The 23,874-nt window shown below is 51.5% G+C and overlaps 2 protein-coding genes across 2 annotated transcripts; both read right to left on the bottom strand.

Annotated features, from left to right (window-relative positions):
- Positions 1-60: 60 nt before the first annotated feature.
- On the bottom strand, positions 61-1,336 carry LOC144891765 (histone H4). Its single transcript, XM_078776057.1, has one exon. It carries the CDS (start codon positions 812-814, stop codon positions 503-505), a length of 312 nt encoding a protein of 103 aa, XP_078632183.1. The 5' UTR covers positions 815-1,336; the 3' UTR covers positions 61-502.
- A 5,213-nt stretch (positions 1,337-6,549) lies between these two features.
- On the bottom strand, positions 6,550-7,448 carry LOC144891623 (histone H2A). The gene has a single exon (XM_078775260.1). It carries the CDS (start codon positions 6,922-6,924, stop codon positions 6,550-6,552), a length of 375 nt encoding a protein of 124 aa, XP_078631386.1. The 5' UTR covers positions 6,925-7,448.
- Positions 7,449-23,874: the final 16,426 nt, after the last annotated feature.

Raw genomic sequence — 23,874 nt, forward strand, 5'->3', positions numbered from 1 at the left:
CAACACCTTTCTTGAAAGTGTAATCGACCTTCCACCGAACTCGCCACCTATCACTGCATTTTGTGTATGTATAATGTGGATACGGGTCGGAAGGAAACGCGTTTTATGATGCCCTTTTTTTGAAGACGGTGCCGAAAACGTTGGAACAAGACAGTGGAGGTTGGCTGTCTTCAGGGAATGGGGTTTCACAATGTTTCAATGAAACCGCCACAGGATTGACAAGTGACAATTGTTGGGGATCATATGTAATGATACATGGAAGATGGTTCATGTTAAAATACATATTTTTCATTTTAACCGTGACATGTATTATTTGACCCGTTCATCTCCACAAACCCAAAATAATATAAACCCTGCTCTCAACATTGCATTTGTGGTGCCACAGAATACATGATACAAAGTTCAAGACGCCTGAAGCTCTTTCATGAACGAGTTGGTGGCTCTGAAAAGAGCCGTTTTGTTGTTGTAGCTGTTGTGTTGATGAATACCACTCCCAAAATGTTTAACCACCGAAACCGTAGAGTGTGCGGCCCTGGCGCTTCAAAGCGTACACCACATCCATGGCAGTGACGGTCTTTCGCTTGGCGTGCTCCGTGTAGGTAACGGCATCGCGGATAACATTTTCCAGGAACACCTTGAGAACTCCACGGGTTTCCTCGTAGATGAGACCCGAGATGCGCTTTACCCCACCACGACGAGCAAGGCGACGAATAGCAGGCTTTGTGATTCCCTGGATGTTATCACGCAGTACCTTGCGATGACGTTTAGCACCTCCTTTACCGAGACCCTTTCCCCCTTTACCACGTCCAGACATCACGACAGCAGTTGAATCGAAAGCTGAATAAACAATACGAGCATTTGCTTTTTATGTGGTGGTGATGGAGGTTTTCTATTGGTGGGAACTCGACATTACAATTTCTCTTTGACCCTTCCACGATTCCTCCTTCATTTAATTATTTTCTTTGCGGTTTCCTAGGTGATTTCTACCACGTCCGCTTACCGCACTCCGTGCCTTTTACCCTTTCACCTCTCTTTCCGCGCATGCGCACGTCGTCCTTTCGCTTTTGCAATCTGCATCCTCACTGGCTTTTCCGATCCCTTCGCTTTCGCTCAAGTAAACACGGAATACTGTGAAATAATGTTTAAGTTTTGCAGTAATTGACGACGATTTAATTTTGAACACAACTTGAACTGCAGAATTTTGGCAAATAACAACGCGGACTCATCACCTCAGTTAGAAATAAGCTTCAAAAGCATCGTCATCGTGGTAAGATCTTCTTGGAGAGTCATCAAGATAAGAGATGGTGGTGAACAGCTATTTTAAAGACCTGGTGGGAGGAGTGGGATTGAAGGGAGTGGGGGAGTTTGTTTCAGAGACGGGAGAAAATGGGAATGAAAGAGTGAAGGTGAGCAGAGAGCCTAGATTTTGGCACTTTAACCATAAGAGGGTTGCTGGCAGATCTTGTCCGACTGGTCGGAATATTTGGGGGATAGAGCACAGAGAGAGCTGGGGGAGCAAGGCCGGAGAGGAGTCGGTAGAAGACGGAAAGACCACCAACCTGCCTGCGGTGAGTGAGTGAATGGGCCCTCGGAGTTAGCTTCATCGCAGGAGATTCCAATGATTCTGAAAGCTTTGGTTTCAACAGCGTGAAGCCGAGCGAGGTGTGAGGCAGGAGCACTGGCCCAGAGGGGAGAACAGTATTCCAATGAGCTGCGGATGAAAGCCTTGCATGTGGTGAGGAGCCCAGGTGTGCCAAGGAAGGACTTCGCACGACGGAGGATGCCCAGTCGGCGACTGGCTTTGGAGGCCAGCTTGGAAATGTGGTTTTCCCAAGAAAGATCATGGCAGATAGTCAGACCCAAAAGCTTGAGCGACAGAACTTCTTGGAGAGGATTGTTGAGAAAGTAGATGGGAGGGTTTTCCAGTCAGTCGTTTCGGAGAGACATGGTAAGAGTGTGAGATTTGTCAGGATTGAAAGACATGTTCCACTTGTTTGACCAGTCTGTGATTTTGTCCAGGTCTGCAGAGAGTGAGGAGGCTGCAGACTGCCGATCTGAGGGATGAGGAATGGAGTGGCAGAGAGTGGAGTCATCAGCAAAGATACAGAGAGGATTTTCCAGAGAGTCAGAGAGATCATTGATGAAGACCAGAAAAAGCACAGGGCCCAGAACACTACCTTGGGGAACTCCAGCCAGAACAGGAAGGGGCGATGAGAGAAATCCATTCAGGGCCACACGTTGACTTCGACCAGAGAGGAAGTCCGCAAGCCAAGCGTGGAGATTTCCATGGATACCACAGGAGGAGAGTTTGGTGAGCAGAGCTGTGTGCCAGACCATATCGAAGGCATGTGATATGTCAAGGGAGACAGCTCTGATTTCCTGTTTGGCATTGAGGACCTCCATCCATTGTTGAGACAGCAGAAGCAACATGTCCAGAGTAGAATGACCTGGTCTGAATCCAAATTGATGATCAGAGATCAAGCCATTGGAGAAGAGGAAGGATTTGATATCCGAAGCAATGATGGATTCCATGACTTTGATAATAAATTGGGAGCAGGCTGATTGGTCTGTAGTTGCAAGGATCTGTTTTTGCACATTTTTTGTGTAAAGCGGTAATGTTTGCCGATTTCCAAGATGCTGGCAGATGACCTTGAGCAAAAGAGAGGGTGAAAATAACAGAGGGAGGGTGAGATAGAGCGGCAGAGCAGGATTTTAGGACCCGTGGGGTGATGCCGTCTGGTCCAGTTGCAGAATCAGAGTCGAGGTTTGACAAAAATTTATCCAACTTGTCAGGAGAGAAGGACACAAAGTCCAGGAGCAGTTGGGTTCGACTGGGTAAGGTGGGAACAGAGAGAGATGGGTTTGGGACAAGATTTTGAGGCAAACACAGAGTTGAGGCATTCGGCTTTGTCACGTGCGGTGTCAAATGTGTAGCCATTTGAGGTGAGGGCGGGGATGGAGGGGAAACAAACACCAGAAACGGCTTTGACCAGACGCCCCCAAGATTTGGAGGAAGGAGACAGGTTTGAGAGTTCATTTTTGAGTGTGGAGAGAGTGCATACTGGCACTCCTGAGGGTAGACACACTTATTCCGAGCTTGGTGGAAGGAACTGAGATTGCCTTTAGTTGGATTTGCCTTCCAAGAGGCAAAGGCAAGTTGTTTCAGGGCAACTGCCTCACCACAAGATTCAGGGTACCATGGACGGGAGGAAGGGTAAGACAACTGAAGATGAGATGGGATAAATCTAAATCTATGCATGAGAGAGAGCAGTTTGCTTTGGAAGAATTCCCAGGAAGAATTGATGGCAGAGGCAGTAGAGATGGGAGACCAGTCCAGATGATTGATGGCTGCTTGCAGCCCGTGCCAGTCGGCCTGAGTGAAATGCCAGACTCGTCGACGCTGAGGAGGCTCTCTGAGAATGGCCAGAGAGATGTCCTCTTTAACAAGCACATGATCAGAAGAACAGATTGGAGCAGAAGAAGAGCAGCAGACATTTGCAGGGAGGTTTGTCATAACCAAGTCTTGAAGAGAAGATACTCCATTGACTGAGATCCGGCTCGGGATATTGACAGATTGTGTCAGTCCCAATGAGTCACAGAAGTCCTTTGCTGAGGTGCCATGGCTGGTGAGAGAGCAACCCACACCCAGCCAGCTGGCATGATGACAGTTGAAGTCGCCACATATGAGGAAGAGAGAGTTTGGATGAGTTGATAGAAGTTGGTCCATGTTGTCAGACAGCGACATGTAAATGGAGTCATCACTGTTTGGAGGATGGTACAGAACACATATGAACAAAAGGTGGGAGCGGAGAGGAAGCCGTAGCCAGACGTACTCCTGGGGGTGGGCTGGAGAGAGGACAGTGCAAGGAGAGTGAGGAAAAGAGTTTTTGATAAAGATAGCAACCCCACCACAAGGACGAGGCTCAGGTCTATCATACCGGAGGAGGGAGTAACCAGGAAGAGATATTAAGGAATCAGAGACATCTTGAAGGAGGAAAGTTTCTGTTAAGCATATCAAGTCTGGATTGTCAGAAGCAACCTGAATGGAGAGATCAATCAGGTTTGAGCGAAGGCCCGGATGTTTGAGGTCCATATCGTTAATGAGGAGAGAGGGGGTGCATCGGGTGGGTGCAGGAGAGGGGAGGGTAGGGGTAGGGTCAGATGAAGGATGAGAGAGGGAGGTCGGGAGAGCAGTTGATAGTGTGTCAGAGATCACAGAAGAGTTACAAGAAATGGAAAGATGAGGAGGATGAAAGGTTTGTTTGTGATGGGATGAGGCACAGTGAGGGGTTCTTTGAGGAAGGGCAGATGAAAGTAGAAGGTTGGGGGAGGTGGAGGTATGAGATAGAAGGGAGATGAAGTGGGTAGGAGGCAGCTTTGAAAAGGATGTGGGAGTGGGGAGAATTGGAGAGGGATGGTTGGGAGGGAGATTTGAAGGGGAGGGGTTGGGGGGGGGAGTTTTGAAGGGGAGGGGTTGGGGGGAGTTTAGGATGGGAGGGGCAAGGGGGGAGTTTAGGAGGGGAGGGGCAAGGGGGAGATTTGGAGGGGAGGGGCAAGGGGGAGTTTAGAAAGTGGATGATTAATGAAAGACGAACATTTATAACAAATTGGGTTTATTGTGATTTTCAAGTTCGCGATCCATTTGAGAACGATGGAGGAGGGGTGGAATGAATGTGAATTTCGAGCATGTCGTGAGGAAGAATTGTAAGAGATTGAATTTTTTTTTTGAAGTGGAATGAGTTGGAGAGGGAATTGAAAAGAGCCTTTTAAATTGGAAGAAAAACAGCGTGTTGTAATATACCACTGAATAAAACACTGCAGGGGAAAGTTTAAACATATTTCAACAGAACCGTGAAGAACAATCTAATATTCACAAAAATACCAACGGGGAGAGGGAGCCTGGAGGGACAACCACGAGTCACGTGAACAGGGCAAAATATGTCAGCAAAAATAACAGGGCAAAACAGATCTGGGGAATGGCGTGAAAATGGGGGTGAAACACATTTGATGAAAACACGTTTGATTTGATGAAAAGTAAAAATCTTGTTTTGTCCGCGAACCAACTTTAACCTCGTTGAACCCTCGATTGTAGCCTCGTTGAAAATTCGTCTCTTTCAAATATCATTTCATTGAGGTTCAACCCCAATGAATGCTTAAAGTTTCTACATCATTGCACTACCTTAGACGACAGGTGATGAATTTGAGCAGTCCATTGTAAATGAGACATCGTAACAGTTTCGTTTACAAGGCCGGGATGGAAACGGTACATCACACGAAGCACGATAGAAGCTCGATGACTGTGACGTTTGGATAAAAAAACCTTCAAAGCATTGCTTGGAGCCATGTGCTGTTTGTGACCAGGTATTTTCACTCTCAGGTGGGTCCATACTCAGGTGGCCTCAACATGAGCCTCAGAAAAGCTAATTTTTCTTCTTTGCTTGACTGCCGACCGTGAAGAACAATATAACGTATCCGACCGAGTAAGCAATGTTGTGTCAAAGCAGCTCTTCCATCTACAGTGTCGGCCCGTGGAAGATGGTGAAAGGTGCAGAGGATTGAAAATGTGCTTCCCGCCTTTTACCAGCATGTGCTTGTACCTGAAAATGCTGTGCGCATTGCGCTGGATGTATCGTCCACGTTAATTACTGAGCTCAAAGTGAAGCGAGAAACAAACGGAAACGAAACGGACTTCTCATCGTTTCCGAACGCCGACGTTGATTTCTACCACGTTCGCTTCCTCCGTCACGATAACATCGTCGGCGTGGCGAGACGCTGCGTTGTTTGTACAATACTGCGCTTGTTGTTGGAATTCTCGTCTTCCTTCTCACTCTTTTCGGTGTGAAATGGCGGAGACTGTTCCTCTTCCGACAGCACTTTCGACCTCGTTTCTTAAACGAGACAATAATAAAACTGGCGCTTCCAGAACCCATAAACATCCCCTTGTGTGTGAATGCAAATCTGTCAGAATAAATTTTTGTTCAGAACTTTAACAGGAAATAAAGACTGGAAAATGCCAATGCAGAGGTACCTTTTGTAACCCCAAGCATCATTTTTGTGAATTTCAACCCCCCCCCACCCTCTCCCCTCTCCCCTCTCCTCTTCTGTAACCACTTTTGCTTTGCTCATTGCTTTGTTCGTTTTCTGTTCCACCCCAACCCTCCCCTTCTTGCTCTTTCACTTAGTTTGTTTGCAGCTTGTTCACCCAATTGTCGTCTCCCCTTGAATCCACTCACGCTTTTATATCAAACTATCCTGCTACTCTCTATCGTCAAAATACGATAAAATCTACGCTGCAAGACGGACAATGATTGGGGTTTCTGCAATGACAAGATGTATGTGTAGTAAGTGCAAAGTTCATAATTATTGGGCGTTCTGCATGTGCTTTTGAAGTGGAAAGGAAACAAGTACCGTGAAAGGTTTTTCAACACACAGCAGAGTTTTGTGTAAAACACGGATCGTGTATCGCTGATGCTGCTTTCGGAAAGGTTTGAGTGGCTCTGAAAAGAGCCGTTGTGTGAGAGCTGAAGAACTCTTGTGAGGCGGAGCCGTTTACTTGCCCTGGCTTTTCTTGGGGAGCAGCACGGCCTGGATGTTCGGCAGTACACCACCTTGCGCGATCGTCACCCCGCCCAGCAGTTTGTTCAGCTCCTCATCGTTGCGGATGGCGAGCTGCAAATGACGCGGGATGATGCGCGATTTCTTGTTATCTCGTGCAGCGTTACCGGCGAGCTCCAGGATCTCTGCAGACAGGTACTCGAGCACAGCCGCCAGATAGACGGGAGCGCCGGCACCGACGCGCTCGGCGTAGTTGCCTTTGCGAAGATGTCTGTGGACACGACTCACGGGAAACTGCAGTCCAGCACGGGAAGAACGAGTCTTAGCCTTAGCACGAGCCTTTCCACCAGCTTTACCACGTCCCGACATGATTTGTGGAGAGGAACAGATTTCTAAGTATTTAACTGTGACTGAAAGTCATGGTGCGAATTGAGTTGTTTTCAGGGTGAAGTCGGATCAGGAATCATACACGCCCACCTTTTATCCATCCAATAGCTGAACATCAAGTTGTATACTCCGCCTCCAAACTCTCTGTGATCCACATATTTGCATATGATACCCTTCACATGATGGCATCCTTTAAACTTTAAACTTTAAATCCATTTAAAAGACAGAAATGTTTCCCAGCTTTCTTTTCAAGTACCTTCAGATTCAGGCTTTAGTCGTTAAGTTGCACACACAAAGCGAAGCAACGGGGTTGAGCAATTGCTTTATTATCAACAAACAAGTTATTTAAATTGAATGTTACATTTTTTAGTTTTATCGGAAGGCAAGTTTGCCGTTTTACCCGATACTGGCTCTGAATGCGGCCCAATCGCACATGCACAGAGAGGAGTGAGAGAATAAGTTTACTCTGTCTGTCTGCCTGGCAATCAAACAAAATTTAAAATCATTCCAGCTATTAAACTTGCTGTTTCAAACATCCGTTTTCACCAGATTTGTTTTCATTTCGTGCGGAGCGCCTCGAGGTACCTCCAAAAATGCAAATACAAGGTGAGTAGACCCCGCAGATTGGTAGTCGCCAAAGAGAACAGTCCGATTGTTCAGAAATTTCAACACGTCACAAAAACAACAACCACAATGAGTTACCTTTAAATGGTGTTCGATAAAAGTGAAAATCCAGCAGAAAATTAGCGAAATGTGCAGATTCGATCGAGCAAAATGTCAGAATTTCACTTGCAAAGCTACAGTTCAACATGGCAGAGTTACAAACACAATGTTTGCATCGACGTTGTTTTTTTATAAGTATATATTTTTAGGTATGAGTACATAACTTGTTGCACATCGCACACCACAAAGCCTGAACGCAGTGCACAATTACCCCAAGGTAATGGGGAGAAAAAGGGGAAAACCTCCCTAACCCTCACCAATGCATTCTAGCACAATCAACCTACTACACAAAGGGATGGGACTACTCTGGTCTTATACTATTAATATAACTAACGACGTGACCTGTATGTTGGTTTAAATTGCCTTCGGAATCGGTTCCTCGAACCCCAACATAATACACATATTGTAATAACTAGGGCATGCCCGTACTATATATATATCTAAAAGTATATCCCCCCCCCCTCTATTTACATGCAATGGTTTGGTCCAAAGCGAACGGCTTGCGAGTACGGTGACAATCCCCCCCCCTCTATTTACATGAAATGGTTTGGTCCAAAGCGAACGGCTTGCGAGTACGGTGACAATCCCCCCCCCCCCCCTCTATTTACATGAAATGGTTTGGTCCAAAGCGAACGGCTTGCGAGTACGGTGACAATCCCCCCCCCCCCCTCTATTTACATGAAATGGTTTGGTCCAAAGCTAACGGCTTGCGGCGTTTGGTAAAGAAATCGCCATCGCGTGCACAAACGCGCAGGAAAGCGAATGAATCGCAAATTAGTTTTAATTAGTTTTAAAACATAGTTTAACGCCCGAGCGAGTTTAACGCAATCGCAAATCGCATCGCAAAGCGAAAGAATCGCAAATTAGTTTTAATTAGTTTTAAAACATAGTTTAACGCCAACATAGCGCCAACATAGTTTTCCAACGTGAAATAAATGAATACGCTCTCAAATGTGCCGTCCGAGGCAGAGTCTGTTCGCCACGTTCGGCACACGTGATAGCTCGCTGCTCTCTGATTGGTTGAATCGTTTTTTGGACATAGCTCGGTAACTACTTCTCCGATTAATATGAAACCTTGAAAAGGCACATCCTCGGGTCCCCAGCAATATACCTGGCAAGTTTCAAGTATATCGGACCGGTAGTTGTCGAGAAACAGCGGTCACAGACAAACATACAAACATACATACATACATACATACATACATACATACATACATACATACACACAGAGATTAGTGGAATTATAGATAGATATTGCAAACAAACATGAATGTCATGAAATTCTGTCTAACGTCTGAACCCAAGTGTCACGCCGCTTTTGCCCGCTACGCGGCAGTTATAAGAATTCGGTCATTCAGCGCTATGATCATACCTGAGGCATTAACTGTATGCTATGCTGGTGCATAACTCGATGGTACGTACCGCCACTTTGTTACGGCTTGCTTGCTTGTGCTCATCTGTAAACTCATTACTAGTTCAGATGTATGCTGATTATTGATATGATGTTCGCTGGTGCTCTTTACAGGTGTTGTTGGGGATCGAATGATATTAAACTCATGATCTGAGCCAATGTTGTAACTGAAGGAGCTATGCTGCAACGCGAGTTGGAAGGATTGACGCGACCAAAGACGGAAATTCGTCCGAGTTGCTTTATTGCACGTATCAAACTCGGGTACTCTGAAAAGCCCGTTTATCGGGCAGCAATATATATACACATTATGCCGGAGCGTTTGCCCGGGAAAAGCGAGACCGGGCATGCCCGGGCGTCAAGGGCGAGTCCTGGAAAGGCGAGTCTGGACCTGCCCGGGCATCCTGGGCGAGCCCTGGAAAGGCGAGGGCGGGCATGCCCGGGCGTCCTGGGCGAGCCCTGGAAAGGCGAGAGCGGGCATGCCCGGGCGTCCTGGGCGAGCCCTGGAAAGGCGAGAGCGGGCATGCCCGGGTGTCCTGGGCGAGCCCTGGAAAGACGAGTCTGGGCATGCCCGGGAAAGACGAGACCGGGCATGCCCGGGAGGCTCGAGCGAGCCCGGGAACAGCGAGTCCGGGCATTCCCGGGAGAGGCGCGTCTGGGCCTGTCCGGGCGGCCTGGACGAGCCCGGCATGGTGATTGCTCCCTGGCCGCGTCCTTGGTAGGTGCAAGGCGATTATGTACACCCAGCGGTAACCGCTACACACGCCCCTCCAGAATCGACTTGCACCGGCAGGGTCAATTTAAGGGGGGTCTTGATGACCCAGCCGAAGTGACCCCTGGAGGGTCGTGGGGGGGGGGGTCCGATGTGGTGGTGGGTGGTCGAGCGGGGGGAACTGTGGACGGAGGGCGGCCTTGCCGCGGAGGAAGGGCCAACCGTGGTGGTTGGTTGACGTCCACGTGCACCGGCTTGAGGCGGTCCACCGAAATACGGTCCGCCCGGCCGCCGAAGTCGATGACGAATGACTTGTCATCCCGTCGCAGGACCCGGAAGGGCCCGTCGTACGGCGGCCGGAGTGGCCCCCAGTGGGCGTCATGACGCACAAAGACGTACTCCGCTGTGCGAAGCGCTGGGGGGACGTAGGACTGGGGGCCACCGTGGCGGGACGTTGGCACGGGGGCAAATCGTCTGGCGGCCTCCTGGAGGTCCGAGCGCTGGAGAGCCACGGACCAGGGACTGGTAGCGTCAGGCACGAACTCGCCCGGGACGCGGAGCGGCCGGCCGTAGACGAGCTCGGCGGTGGATGCCTGGAGGTCCTCCTTGGGGGCCGTGCGGAGGCCCAAAAGGACCCACGGCAGCCGGTCGGCCCAACCATCGTCCTGAAGGCCGGCCATGAGCGCGGCCTTCATGGAGCGGTGAAAACGCTCGCACAACTCATTGGCTTGGGGGTGGTAGGCCGTGGTACGGTGGAGCTGGACTCCCAGGTTGCGGGCGACCGCGCCCCACAGCTCGGAGGTGAACTGCGGACCGCGGTCCGAAGAGATGTCTGCCGGTGCGCCGAAACAGGCGACCCAGGTGGCGATGAAAGCCTGTGCCACGTCGGCGGTGGTGGTGGAAATGAGGGGAACGGCCTCCGGCCACCTGGTGGTCCTGTCCACCATGGTGAGCAGGTGTGTGAAACCCCGCGAAGGGGGAAGGGGGCCAACCAGGTCCACGTTGACGTGGTCGAAACGCCGTTCGGGCACGGTGAAAGGTGCCAGCGGGGCTTGGGTGTGGCGGTGGACCTTGGCCCGCTGGCAGGCCGTGCAGGCGTTGGCCCAGTCGCGGACGTCCCGTCGAAGGCCGTGCCAGACAAAACGCGCCGACACCAGCTTCTGAGAAGCTTTCCGGCCCGGGTGAGAAAGGCCGTGAATGGAGGCGAAGATGCGGCGCTGCCAGGTAATGGGCACGATGGGGCGAGGCTGGCCTTGGGAGACGTCGCAGAGCAGGACAGTGTCCGCGAAGGGGATGTCGGCCAGGCGGAGGCCCATGTCCGCCGCCCGGAGGGCCTGCACCATGGTGTCGGTGGTCTGGTCGGCCGCCATGAGCGCGACGTCCACGCCGAGGTGGACCGCGTTCGCGCTGGCCCGAGAAAGACAGTCGGCCACGGCATTGTCTTTGCCGGCGACGTGCCGGATGTCCGTGGTAAATTCCGCCACGGCGGAGAGGTGGCGCTGCTGGCGGGCCGACCACGGCTCCGTGACTTTGGCCATTGCGTAAACCAATGGCTTGTGGTCGACAAAAGCCGTGAACGGGCGGCCTTCCAGGAGGTGCCGGAAATGGCGAACGGCCAGGAATAGACCGAGGAGCTCAGGGTCAAACGTGCTGTATTTTAACTCGTTCGGCCACAGTTGCCGGCTGAAAAAAGCGAGTGGCTGCCAAACCCCGTTCACCCATTGTTCATGGACGGTGCCCACCGCGTAGTTGGAGGCATCCGTAGTGAGGGCGATGGGAGCGTCGAGCACCGGGTGAGCCAGCAGCGTTGCATCGGCGAGGGCCCGCTTCGCACTAGTGAATGCCGCGTCCATGGCTGCGGACCAGACAATGTCATGCTTGGCCGGCTTGCCCCGGAGGGCTTCGTAAAGGGGCCGCATGAGCTGAGCAGCGCGGGGCACGAATCGGTGATAAAAATTCACCATGCCGAGGAACTCTTGCAGGACCTTGATGGAGCGGGGACGCGGAAACTTGGTGATGGCCTCGTCCTTGGTCGGCAGCGGTACGGCCCCGGTCTTGGTGATGCGGTGGCCCAAAAAGTCAATGGTCATCGTGCCGAAGTGGCATTTGGCCGGGTTGACAATTAAGCCATGCTCGCTGAGGCGTCCGAACAGCGTTCGGAGGTGGAGGAGGTGCTCGGCTCGGGACGTGCTGGCGACGAGGATGTCGTCCAGATAGACGAAAAGAAATGGCAGGTCACGCAGCACGCCGTCCATCAAGCATTGGAACACCTGGGCCGCGTTCTTGAGGCCAAACGGCATCCTCAAAAATTCGAACAGGCCGAACGGTGTGATGACGGCCGTCTTTGGGATGTCGGCCGGCCTGACAGGTACCTGGTGGTATCCCCGTATCAGGTCAATTTTTGAAAAAATAACCCGTCCCGCTAACCAGGCGGAAAAGTCTTGGATGTGCGGGATCGGATACCTGTCGGGGGTGGTAGCGTCGTTGAGGTGGCGGTAGTCGCCACACGGGCGCCATCCGCCCCCCCGGCTTTGGCACGATGTGCAGTGGTGAGGCCCACGCACTATCGGAGCGCCGCACGATGCCGAGGCGCTCCAACGCATCGAACTCGGCTTTGGCCACGGCGAGCTTGGCTGGGTCGAGGTGGCGGGCTCTGGCGTAGACCGGCGGGCCCGTAGTGGGTATGTGGTGCTCGATCCCATGTCGCACTGCGACGGCCGAAAACGTCAGCCGCGTGAGGGCCGGGAATTCCGCGAGCAGGCGAGCGAACTCGTTCGCCGTCGGGAGGGCGCATGCTAGCTCGGTCGGCGCGGAGCTGCTCATCGTACATGCCAGGGAGCTGAAGGTCTCGGCGTTGACAAGGTGACGCCATTTGACGTCGACCAGCAGCCCGTGCGCGCAGAGGAAGTCGGCGCCCAGCAAAGCCATGGGGACGCTTGCGGTCACAAAGGTCCACTGAAAGCGCTGGCTGCCAAAGCAGAGGGTGACGTTGCGCGGGCCGAAGGTGCGTATGGCCGATCCATTAGCAGCGACCAAGGAGGGGCCGCAAACGGCGTTCTGCCTGTCCTGCTCGGGGGCGGGTATGATGCTCAGTTGGGCGCCGGTGTCACAAAGGAAACGCCACCCGGACGCTTTGTCCTTAATAAAAAGCAAGTTGCCCGAGTGGCCGGCGCTCATGGCTGGTAATGAACGCCGGCCCGGCCGTTTCCCGACTTGCCGAAAGTGCACGGGGGTCGGCATGTCCGAGCCTTGTGTCCGAACCTGGCGTGGTAATAACACCACGCCTGGTCAGGTGGAGGCCCTGGCCGTCGTGTTGGAAGCGGTCGGCGCGGCGTGGTGGCTGCCAGTTGCACCGGCAGTTCGGCCTCCAACCGCGCACGGCGCTCGGGCGTCATGGGCGTTGCCTCGGATGGCGGCGGGCTCCAGGTAGCCGCTCCGATGTGCTGGCCTGCCGAGGAGATCTTGTCGGCTTCCCTGGCGAGGGCGCGGGGATCCGTGATCGACGTGCCTGCCAGGGCGAGGCATACCTGGTTAGGCAGCTGGCGGTGGAACAGCTCTCGGAACAGAAAATCCGGAGAGTGCTCGCCGAGCAACGAGAGCATGTAGTCCATTCGCTCGGACAGGCGCGTGTCGCCGAGCTCGGGCAGGTCGAGCAGGCGTCGTGCGCGTTCCGCCGGTGAGAGGGCGAAAGCGTCGAGGAGGAGCGTCTTGATCGCGCCATACTTGTCAGTGGCTGGCGGGCGCTCGAGGAGGCTCAGGGCGCGGGCAGCGGTGGTGGAACCGAGCGCCGCCACAACATGGTGGAAGCGGGTGTCGTCGGCGGTGATGCCTCGCAGGGCGAACAGGGAGTCCGCCTGGGCGAACCAAACAGCCGCTTGAGCCTCCCAGAAGGTAGGCAGTTTAAGGGCAACTGCCGTGTCCATGTTCGGGGTCACCAATGAAGGAGCTATGCTCCAATGCGAGTCGGAAGGATTGATGCGACCAAAGACAGAAATTCGTCCGAGTTGCTTTATTGCACGTATCAAACTCGGGTACTCTGAAAAGCCCGTTTATTGGGCAGCAATATATATACACATTATGCCGGAGCGTTTGCCCGGGAAAAGCGAGACCGGGCATGCCCAGGCGTCAAGGGCGAGTCCTGGAAAGGCGAGTCTGGACCTGCCCGGGCATCCTGGGCGAGCCCTGGAAAGGCGAGGGCGGGCATGCCCGGGCGTCCTGGGCAAGCCCTGGAAAGGCGAGAGCGGGCATGCCCGGGCGTCCTGGGCGAGCCCTGGAAAGGCGAGAGCGGGCATGCCGGGCGTCCTGGGCGAGCCCTGGAAAGGCGAGAGCGGGCATGCCCGGGCGTCCTGGGCGAGCCCTGGAAAGGCGAGAGCGGGCATGCCCGGGCGTCCTGGGCGAGCCCTGGAAAGGCGAGAGCGGGCATGCCCGGGTGTCCTGGGTGAGCCCTGGAAAGACGAGTCTGGGCATGCCCGGGAAAGACGAGACCGGGCGTGCCCGGGAGGCTCGGGCGAGCCCGGGAACAGCGAGTCCGGGCATGCCCGGGAGAGGCACGTCTGGGCCTGTCCGGGCGGCCTGGACGAGCCCGGCATGGTGATTGCTCCCTGACCGCGTCCTTGGTAGGTGCAAGGCGATTGTGTACACCCAGCGGTAACCGCTACATAACTCTGATTCTTACAACAATTAATATCATTCGTCTCTTGTCCTGATCGACCACGATGACTCATAAGCTGATACTCGTCCCGATTTTCGGAGCGGATCCACAAGCCCCGGACTCGGCGGCCCAGCTGCAGCATTGGCTTAGACTGTTGACAAGTTACCTCGAGGCAAGGAGCCCAAGATGAACTCACGGTTGAGACGAAGCTAGCGGTGCTCAACTCGCGCGTCTCGCATTCTGTATATCAGTACATCTCTGAATGTGTCACATATGCTACGGCTGAAGCGGAAATACGCCGGATCTACTGCAAGACTCGAAGTGCGGTCTACACCCAGCATTTGCTCTCCTCATGACAGCAGGATCCTTCAGAATCCATCGATCACTTTGTTCAGGATCTTCGCCAATTAGCGAAGGACTGTACAGGTGAACCTAGATGCCCCGAACAGGTCTGTGATGATTTAATGAGAGATGCTTTTGTTTCCGGTGTATACTCACCGATGATACGTCAAAGATTGCTAGAGACGGCCGATTTAACTCTGGAGACTGCTCATAATAATGCGCTCGTTTATGACGAGGCACAAAGACAATCTGAGGCATACGATCATCATGATCGTCCGTACGTCACTGCGGGGCTAACCGGTGAGCGACCGGAGAGGGCTGCGGAAGTGGAGCGAGCAGATGCTGAACCTCCGCTGGAATCGGGGACAACGGACACTCTCGGGGCTTCGGGCCCGAGCGTGACCGCCGCAGCTGCCACAACCCCATCTGCCGGGGGTATCGAAAAGTGCTATTTTTGTGGAAATCGAAATCATTTGAGAGCAGTTTGCCCCGCGCGCCAGGCGACGTGTCATTCGTACTCACGAAAAGGTCATTTCTCAAAGGTATGCCGATCGACACGGGGCCAGCGAACGGGCCAGCGAACTCGCCCGACATTGTCCGTGCTTTTCACACGGTCCGGGGCACAATCTGCATCTCGTGCGAAATTGACGGATCCACTCGCAGCCTGCTTGGTGCCGTCGCGCGCCCTTGACTGTGATCTCCCCACACGGGCCTCGCTCGGCACGCATGTCCTTGACGGTGTGGAATTGTAAAGATATAGGGAGGCAAGTTATTGCCCACTGTTAAAATTAGTATTAAAAGCAGAATGTGCTTTCGCTCTTAAATGTTGTGTGCTCTCAAGTGTTTGTGTGCTTCCCCTTCTCTTGTCTTCCGCTCCCTCTTTTTATATATTTTGTTTGTCTGGTTGATTTGTTTGTGAAGTAAATGTCAGCTCTTTCACGAGCCTCGATTCAGTATACAAAACAAAACAAAAAAAAAGCTCGCAGCTTGAGCAATGCATTGGGAATGGAACCAAAACGATAAGGGGCCATCTGGAAGATAGAACCTTTGTCCTTTAGTGAAAGGCTCAGGGCAAAGTGTTGACTTAGCCCAGGTCTGAATGCAAGACTTCAACTGACAGAGATTAAATTGTCAGAAAGGGTTGACCTTTTCGGCCCAAACAGTGACCCTGTCTCTTTTCCGTGACAGTTATCTTTTGTAAAGCTTTTAGTGGCTCCAAAATAGAAACCAGATGGGCTTTGGTGCCAAAAAGCCTATTTTGGTATCCATGGAAATTTTGGTATCCATGGATGGGCTCCTATGGTATCCAGGGAAATCTCCATGCATGGCTTGCGGACTTCCTCTCTGGTCGTAGTCAACGTGTGGCCCTGAATGGATTTCTCTCATCTCCCCTTCCTGCTAAGGCTGGAGTTCCCCAAGGCAGTGTTCTGGGCCCTGTGCTTTTTCTGGTCTTTATCAATGATCTCTCTGACTCTCTGGAAAATCCTCTCTATCTCTTTGCTGATGACTCCACTCTTTTGCGCTCCATTCCTCTTCCCTCAGATCGGCAGTCTGCAGCCTCCTCACTCTCTGAAGACTTGGACAAAATCACAGACTGGTCAAACAAGTGGAACATGTCTTTCAATCCTGACAAATCTCACACTCTTACTATGTCTCTCCGAAAAGATCGACTGGACAACCCTCCCATCTACTTTCTCAACAATCCTTTCCAAGAAGTTCTGTCGCTCAAGCTTTTGGGTCTCACTATCTGCCATGATCTTTCTTGGGAAAACCACATTTCCAAGCTGGCCTCCAAAGCCAGTCGCCGACTGGGCATCCTCCGTCGTGCGAAGTCCTTCCTCGGCACACCTGAGCTCCTCACCACATACAAGGCTTTCATCCGCAGCTCAATGGAATACTGTTCTCCCCTATGGGCCGGTGCTCCTGCCTCACACCTAGCTCGGCTTCACGCTGTTGAAACCAAAGCTTTCAGAATTATTGGAATCTCCCGCGATGAAGCTATCTCTGAGGGCCTTTCACTCACTCACCACAGGCAGGTAGGTGGTCTTTCTGTCTTCTACCGACTCCTCTCCGGCCTTGCACCCCCAGCTCTCTCTGTGCTCTGTCCCGCAAATATTCCTACAGGTCGCACAAGATCTGCCAGCAACCCTCTGATTGTTAAACTGCCGAAATCTCGGCTCTCTGCTCACCTTCACTCTTTCAATCCTCTTTTCTCCCACCTCTGGAACAAACTCCCTCTCTCCCTTCAATCCCACTCCTCCCTCCAGGTCTTTAAAACAGCTGTTCACCACCATCTCTTATCTTCCCCCATCCAAAACCTTGATCTTTTCTACCCCCACTAATTCACCCCAGATCCACCTTGTTTGAAATTCCAACTTCTTTCCTGGAAGTCCTGGCAGTGTCCATGTGTTTTATACCTCTCCCACCCCCCCCCCCCTTCCCATGCCCCCCTCCAAAGCCCTCTCCCTCTCACAGATCTCTCGATGTCTCCATGTCTCTCGGTCCCTGCTCTCAAATGTTGTGTTTGTGTCCTTCCCCCTCTCTCCCCATCTTGTCTACCGCTCCCGATGTTATATGTTTTATGTGTCGGTTTGTCTTTCTGTGTGATTAATGTTCGCTCTTTCACGAGCCTTGATCTTGTATACAAAAAAAAAAAAGAAAAAAAAAAAAGACTGGAGTCGACCAAGCTCTGTGTTGACCTCGGAATTCCAATCGACCGACATCAAAGCAGCTGAGATCTACTGAAGAGAACGCTCCAAGGCTGCGAGAGGAGAGTAAGAGAGAGAAGGAGAGAGAGAGAAGTCTTCAACCGAACGAGGCGTCATATCTTGGTTATATTTTGTGTAAAAGTTCTTTTCGCAATTCGGAATAAATCTCGATCTGAATTGAACGATTCTGAGTTCCTTTGAGTCTGAGCCTCGTCTTGAGAAATCTCTTTTAAGGGTTCAGTTAAAAGTTCCCAATCAACGGGAACTCCTTCATCGCCTGCGGCGATTTCACGCTCGATGCTAGCTGGCGTTGGACCAGCGCGCGTAGCTCGATCGCCACCTCTGGATGTTTCGCAAACTACGCCACGCTCGACAGTAGCTGGCGTCGGACCTGCGTGCGTGGCTCGATCGCCACCTCTGAATGTTTCACAAACTACGCCACGCTCGACACTGGGGTCGTCGGACCTACGCGCGTGACTCTCGATCGCCACCTCTGGATGTTTCGACAACTACAGGACCACCCGGGTTAACCAACGCTGTTATTCCAGTCATGGTTGAGGGGCAGATGGTCAATGCCTTGATCGACACGGGCTCTACTGACAGCTACGTTGACCTGCGGCTCGTCCAAAAGCATGGATGGCCAATTCTCGGGACAACGCGCAGGATTTTCATGTCTTCCCAAGCTCTTTGGCTGCGTACTAAAGGCAAATGCAGGCTGAAGCTAGTGATCAATGGCCGAATGTTTCCGGATGTGCATTTAATGGTTTCACCAACGTTAAGTGCAGAAGTGCTACTAGGTCACGATTTTCTCCATCGACATGGACGCTTGGAAATGGAATTTGGAGGTGACAATACTCTCTCTGTGTGTGCTCTGGCTGGGTTGGAAATTGAACCCCTGATGCTGTTTCCAAATTTGACTCCTGACTGCACCCCGGTTGCCGTTAAATCGCGACGATACTCGCGGACTGACACGCAATTTATCACGGAGGAAACTAGCCGACTTCCGAAAGAGGGTATAATCGAACCTAGTCGATCGCCTTGGAGGGCTCAAGTTCTGGTAGTCCAGACAGAAAATCATCGCAAACGCATGGTAATGGACTACTCGCAGAGGATTAATCAGTTTACGCAACTGGACACCTACCCACTCCCGGGATTGGATTCCCTGGTTCGGCAGGTGGCCCAGTACTCGATCTACAGCACATTAGATCTCCGCAGTGCGTATCATCAGATCCCTATCACGGAGGCCGATCGCATCTACACCGGGTTTGAATCTGGACAGAGGTTGTACCAGTTCACACGATTACCTTTTGGGGTCACAAACGGGGTCATGCTTTCAAAGGGCCATAGATGACATAATCGTGAAGGAACACTTAACCGATGTCTTTTTTACCTGGACAATCTAACAGTTTGTGGGTACTATCAGGCCAATCATGATGCTAATTTGCAGCGTTTCCTCCAGGTTGCGCGCACGTATCGGCTAACTCTGAACGAGGCTAAATGTCGCTATTCCGCCCGCACGATAGATCTCTTGGGGTACACCATGACACATGGCTCTATCACTCCAGACAAGGAGAGGCTGCGACCTTTGCTCGACATGGCCCCACCGCATGATCACGCTTCGTTGAAGCGTGCCCTCGGACTATTTGCACATTACTCGAAGTGGGTTCAAAATTTTTCTGAAAAGCTCCGCCCGCTTGTAGATTGCAAAGTGTTCACCATGGGTCATGCCGCCAAGGCCACTTTCCATGGCCTGAAGTCCGACATAGCTGGCGCCGCTGTGTCATCTATCGATGACAGTCAACCCTTTGTTTTGGAAAGCGATGCGTCCGACCACGCGATAGCTGCCACACTCTCTCAAGGAGGGCGACCTGTGGCCTTCTTTTCAAGGACTCTCTCCTCCATGGAGAAACGTCATTCATCTGTCGAGAAGGAAGCGTACGCCATCGTTGAGTCTATTAGGCATTGGAGACCCTATCTGCTTGGCAAATCTTTGAGGTCATTACTGATCAGCAAAGCGTCGCTTTCATGTACGACACGCGCCATGCCCAATGCATTAAGAACGAAAAGATCACTCGCTGGCGGATAGAGCTAGCCGATTTTTACTTCACTATTAAGTATCGCCCAGGGCGGGATAATCTCGCCGCCGACGCATTATCATGCCCTTCGGTGTGTGCGAGTCTCACCTCCTTTGAGGATCTGCGTGTTCTTCATGAAACGTTGTGCCATCCCGGAGTGACGCGTTTCGCTCATTATGTGCACAGTCACAATTTGCCCTACTCTGTTGCGGACATTCGACAGCTGTGTTGCACTTGTTCCGTTTGTGCTGAACTCAAACCTCGTTTCTACAAACCGCCTATGGGTACACTGATTCAGGCTACTCGGCCTTGGGAGAGATTGGCAATGGATTTTAAAGGGCCTCTACCGGCCTCATGTCTCCCTGCTAGTCCAAGCCTACCGGCCTCGGATAGCTCTCGCTATCGCCTCACGATAGTTGATGAGTTCTCCAGATTCCCTTTTGCTTTCCCGTGCAATGATATGTCCACTGCGACGGTTATCCGGTGTCTGCAGATTTTGTGCTCCATGTTCGGGAATCCGGCTTACATACACAGTACCAGCTGAGTACCAGCTTGCTGGGATGAATGATCACGGTGTGTACCCCGATTTCGAATAGGTACATCGTATCCCTGCGCATCCTAAGAGCATGACCAAGGGTTGGCATCAGGAAGGGCATCCAGCCATAAAAACATTGCCTCAAACAGGGAACCATGATTGTCATGGGGCCCGCAAGGCTAACCCCTGCTCAAGCGGGGAAAATGGCCTTAAAACGATCATTCATTCATTCATTCATACACACCGATCGAGGTGCTGTGTTTCTGTCCAAGGATGTGAGGACCTTTTTGCTCCAGCGCAATGTCACTTCCAGCTATACTACCCCATACAGGCCACAGGTGAATGGTCAGGTGGAAAGATTTAATGGCATTATATGGAAGGCCATTACTCTGGGCCTTAAGTCTCGCAGACTAGGACTGGACCGATGGACTTGGATGGTGCACGGGGCGTTAAACTCGATCAGGACTTTATTATGCACAGCTACTAATCAAACTCCTCACGACCGTCTGTTTCGTTACTCGCGCCGTTCTGGTGCTGTTTGACCTTTACCGGGCTGGCTAGCTGAGCCCGGACCGGCTTTCCTCAAAGGCGCTGTTCGTCAAAGTAAATACGACCCGCTTGTCGACAAGGTTCACATTCTCCAAGCCAATCCCGAGCACGCTCGAGTGCTGCTGCCAAATGGACGTGGGTCTGCAGTCTCGGTGCATCGTCTTGCTCCGTGCGGGGATCCCGTTCAGCCGGACCTCAGCCAGGGGGACCCGATGATGAGGAATTCACCGTCGGCTCCGCTCCTGCACACGCCCAATCTGGTCGGCCCTGAGCTGCCGCCGCCGTCTCCAGAGATAGGCGATTATTCAGACGTGGGGGAATTTGGTCTCGCGGTTGAAGTTCCCGACGCTGACCGAATTCACGCCGGCCAAGAAATTTGACGCCCCGATCGCTACAGCTGGGACTGTGAAGACTTGCTACTCTATGTACTCTTTTGCTCCCTGAGTTACTATGCTGCTATCTCGCTTGTTTCACCCCTGGGGGAAGTGCAGATTTAACGCCGGGCAGAATGTCATGAAATTCTGTCCAACGTCTGAACCCAGGTGTCATGCGTCTTTTGCCCACTACGCGGCCGTTATAAGAACTCGGTCATTCAGCGCTATGATCATACCTGAGACATTTACTGTATGCTATGCTGGTGCATAAATAGATGGTACGTGCCGCCACTTTGTTACGGCTTGCTTGTGCTCATCTGTAAACTCATTACTAGTTCAGATGTATGCTGTTTATTGATATGATGTTTGCTGGTTCTCTTTACAGGTGTTTACAGGTGTTGTTCTCTTTACAGGTGTTGTTGTGGTAGCAGCAATCTGCTTCCCACGTCTCCGCTTCCCAATCCTCCCAGAGTGAGACCCAGGAAGCACTCAGAACTGTTCACACGGTGTTTATTACAAGAGCCTGTTACATGCACGGAATGTTTCCAGTTATGCACCGAGACGGTGGCGTCCGGTACATGGCAGCACGACCCACATTAGCAAGTAGCAAGTCGTGATACGTACAATGCACAAGGAAGCGCCCCGAGGCCATACACTGAAAACATTTAAGTTCTTACTGTCAAGCCGGTTATTATAAATGGTCCCCCCCCGCCTCCCCTCATCCCATACTGAGAAATTAAAGGGGTGGTCCAGACAGTGAGGAGCCTTGCTAAGGGGACAAGGCCACAGGGAGAACATAACATGGCTGGGCTGACATAACACGGCTGGGACGCAAGTAGTGGAAATGTCATTTATGGTCTTGGACTGCCCTGCGAGAGGTTTGGGAGGGTATAGCGGGGCCAATACTCAGTATTGTAAAGGGAGAAGCTGCGAGATATATGGGTGTCCCCAAGTTATTGCCACCACATTGTTAGGGATCGAATGATATTAAACTCATGATCTGAGCCAATGTTGTAACTCTGATTCTTACAACAATGAATAATGGGATTTTAACAGTTCGATGTAAAAGTGATGGCGTGGAGGAGCGGACGTGGTAGGAATCAACTTCGGCGCTCGGAAAACTATGGAGGTGTTCCTCGCATCCGTTTGTATTTCTCACATCACTTTGAGCTCTGTTATTCACTTGAACGATAACTCCCTGCGCATTGCGCATGGCGAGAAACACATTTTGTTTCTCTACATATTTCACCGTCTTCACACGGGCCGACATTGCAGAGGGAAGAGCTGCTTTGGCAGAACATTGGTTAATCGGACACGTTCTCGGGCTTCGCCCAAGGTGCTTCTTTACTCAGGACCTAAACGTTAAAAAGTTAATGGTGAACTGTGCATGTGTCTGCAGCCGCATTTGCAAATCAGGCAAGCAAAGAAGAAAAACTCGGCTTTTCCAAGACTCGTGTCGAAGTCAATTTACCATGAAACAGCTTGAATGTGAAAATACTTGTTTACCAACAGGTACTTACTAATAAGGTTAATAATAAGCAATGCTTACAAGGTTTTTTATCCAAACTTGAAACGTCACAATCGTCGAGCTTGCATCGTGTGATGTATCGTTTACATCCAGATCTTGTAAAGAAAACTGTTGCGATATCTCTGCAACTGAACTGCTTAAATTCATCGCCTGCCGTTCAAAGTCGTAAAGGACTCGTTCATGAAGGAGCTTCAGGCGACTTGAACTTTGCTTTGCGTTTTATTTCATAGAGGATGGTTGATCTTGTGCTTTATTCATCCAATAAATTAAGAGCCCCAAGTGTGAGAAACTCGACTGTGCAATATAAATTTGCATTATTTGCAAATAATGCACAGTTCCAGGAACATCACAAAAATGCATAATTTACAAAGAACAAGTTACTGCAATATCATAAAAAATGTTGTACATATTTACAAAGAACATGGTTCCTGCATCATATCAAATATTTGTATTGCCATCCATCCTTGCCAAAAGACCCAATTCTGAAATCGATTAACGAGTGAATTTTTTGTCTTTCGGGACAAACACAATTATTTGGCAAAGATTTGCCTTTTGCTTATTTTCGTTCAGGGAAGCGCTGAACAGGCCCACACGAGCTCAGGATAGATATTGGTGGGAGAAACGAGCAAGGGAGGGCGGACGGAACTTTCCTTCGCGGAGCGGATCACATCGGGCTCGGATTTCAACCAATGGAGAGGGGAGAATGGGGTTTCAACCAATGGATAGAGAGTGAGGCGGGGCTTAATTCTTCATGAATGCGAGAGGTTTTGAGATCGCCAATAGTAAATGGTAGCCAATGGCAAACGTGCAAATCGTGTCAGCCAATAGCAAACGTGCAAATCGTGGCAGCCAACAGCAAACGTGCATATCGTGGCAGCCAATAGCAAACGTGCATATCGTGGCAGCCAATAGCAAACGTGCATATCGTGGCAGCCAATAGCAAACGTGCATATCGTGGCAGCCAATAGCAAACGTGCAAATCGTGCCAGCCTGCATATCATGGCAGCCAATAGCAAACGTGCATATCGTGCCAGCCAATAGCAACCGTGCATATCGTGCCAGCCAATAGCAAACGTGCATATCGTGGCAGCCAATAGCAACCGTGCATATCATGCCAGCCAATAGCAAACGTGCAAATCGTGTCAGCCTGCATATCGTGGCAGCCAATAGCAAACGTGCATATTGTGGAAGCCTGCATATCGTGGCAGCCAATAGCAAACGTGCAAATCGTGTCAGCCTGCACTCGTGGCAGCCAATAGCAAACGTGCATATCGTGCCAGCCAATAGCAACCGTGCATATCGTGCCAGCCAATAGCAACCGTGCATA

Source organism: Myxine glutinosa, chromosome 4, assembly GCF_964187855.1.
Source record: "Myxine glutinosa chromosome 4, kmMyxGlut1.1, whole genome shotgun sequence".
NCBI classification, from domain to species: domain Eukaryota; kingdom Metazoa; phylum Chordata; class Myxini; order Myxiniformes; family Myxinidae; genus Myxine; species Myxine glutinosa.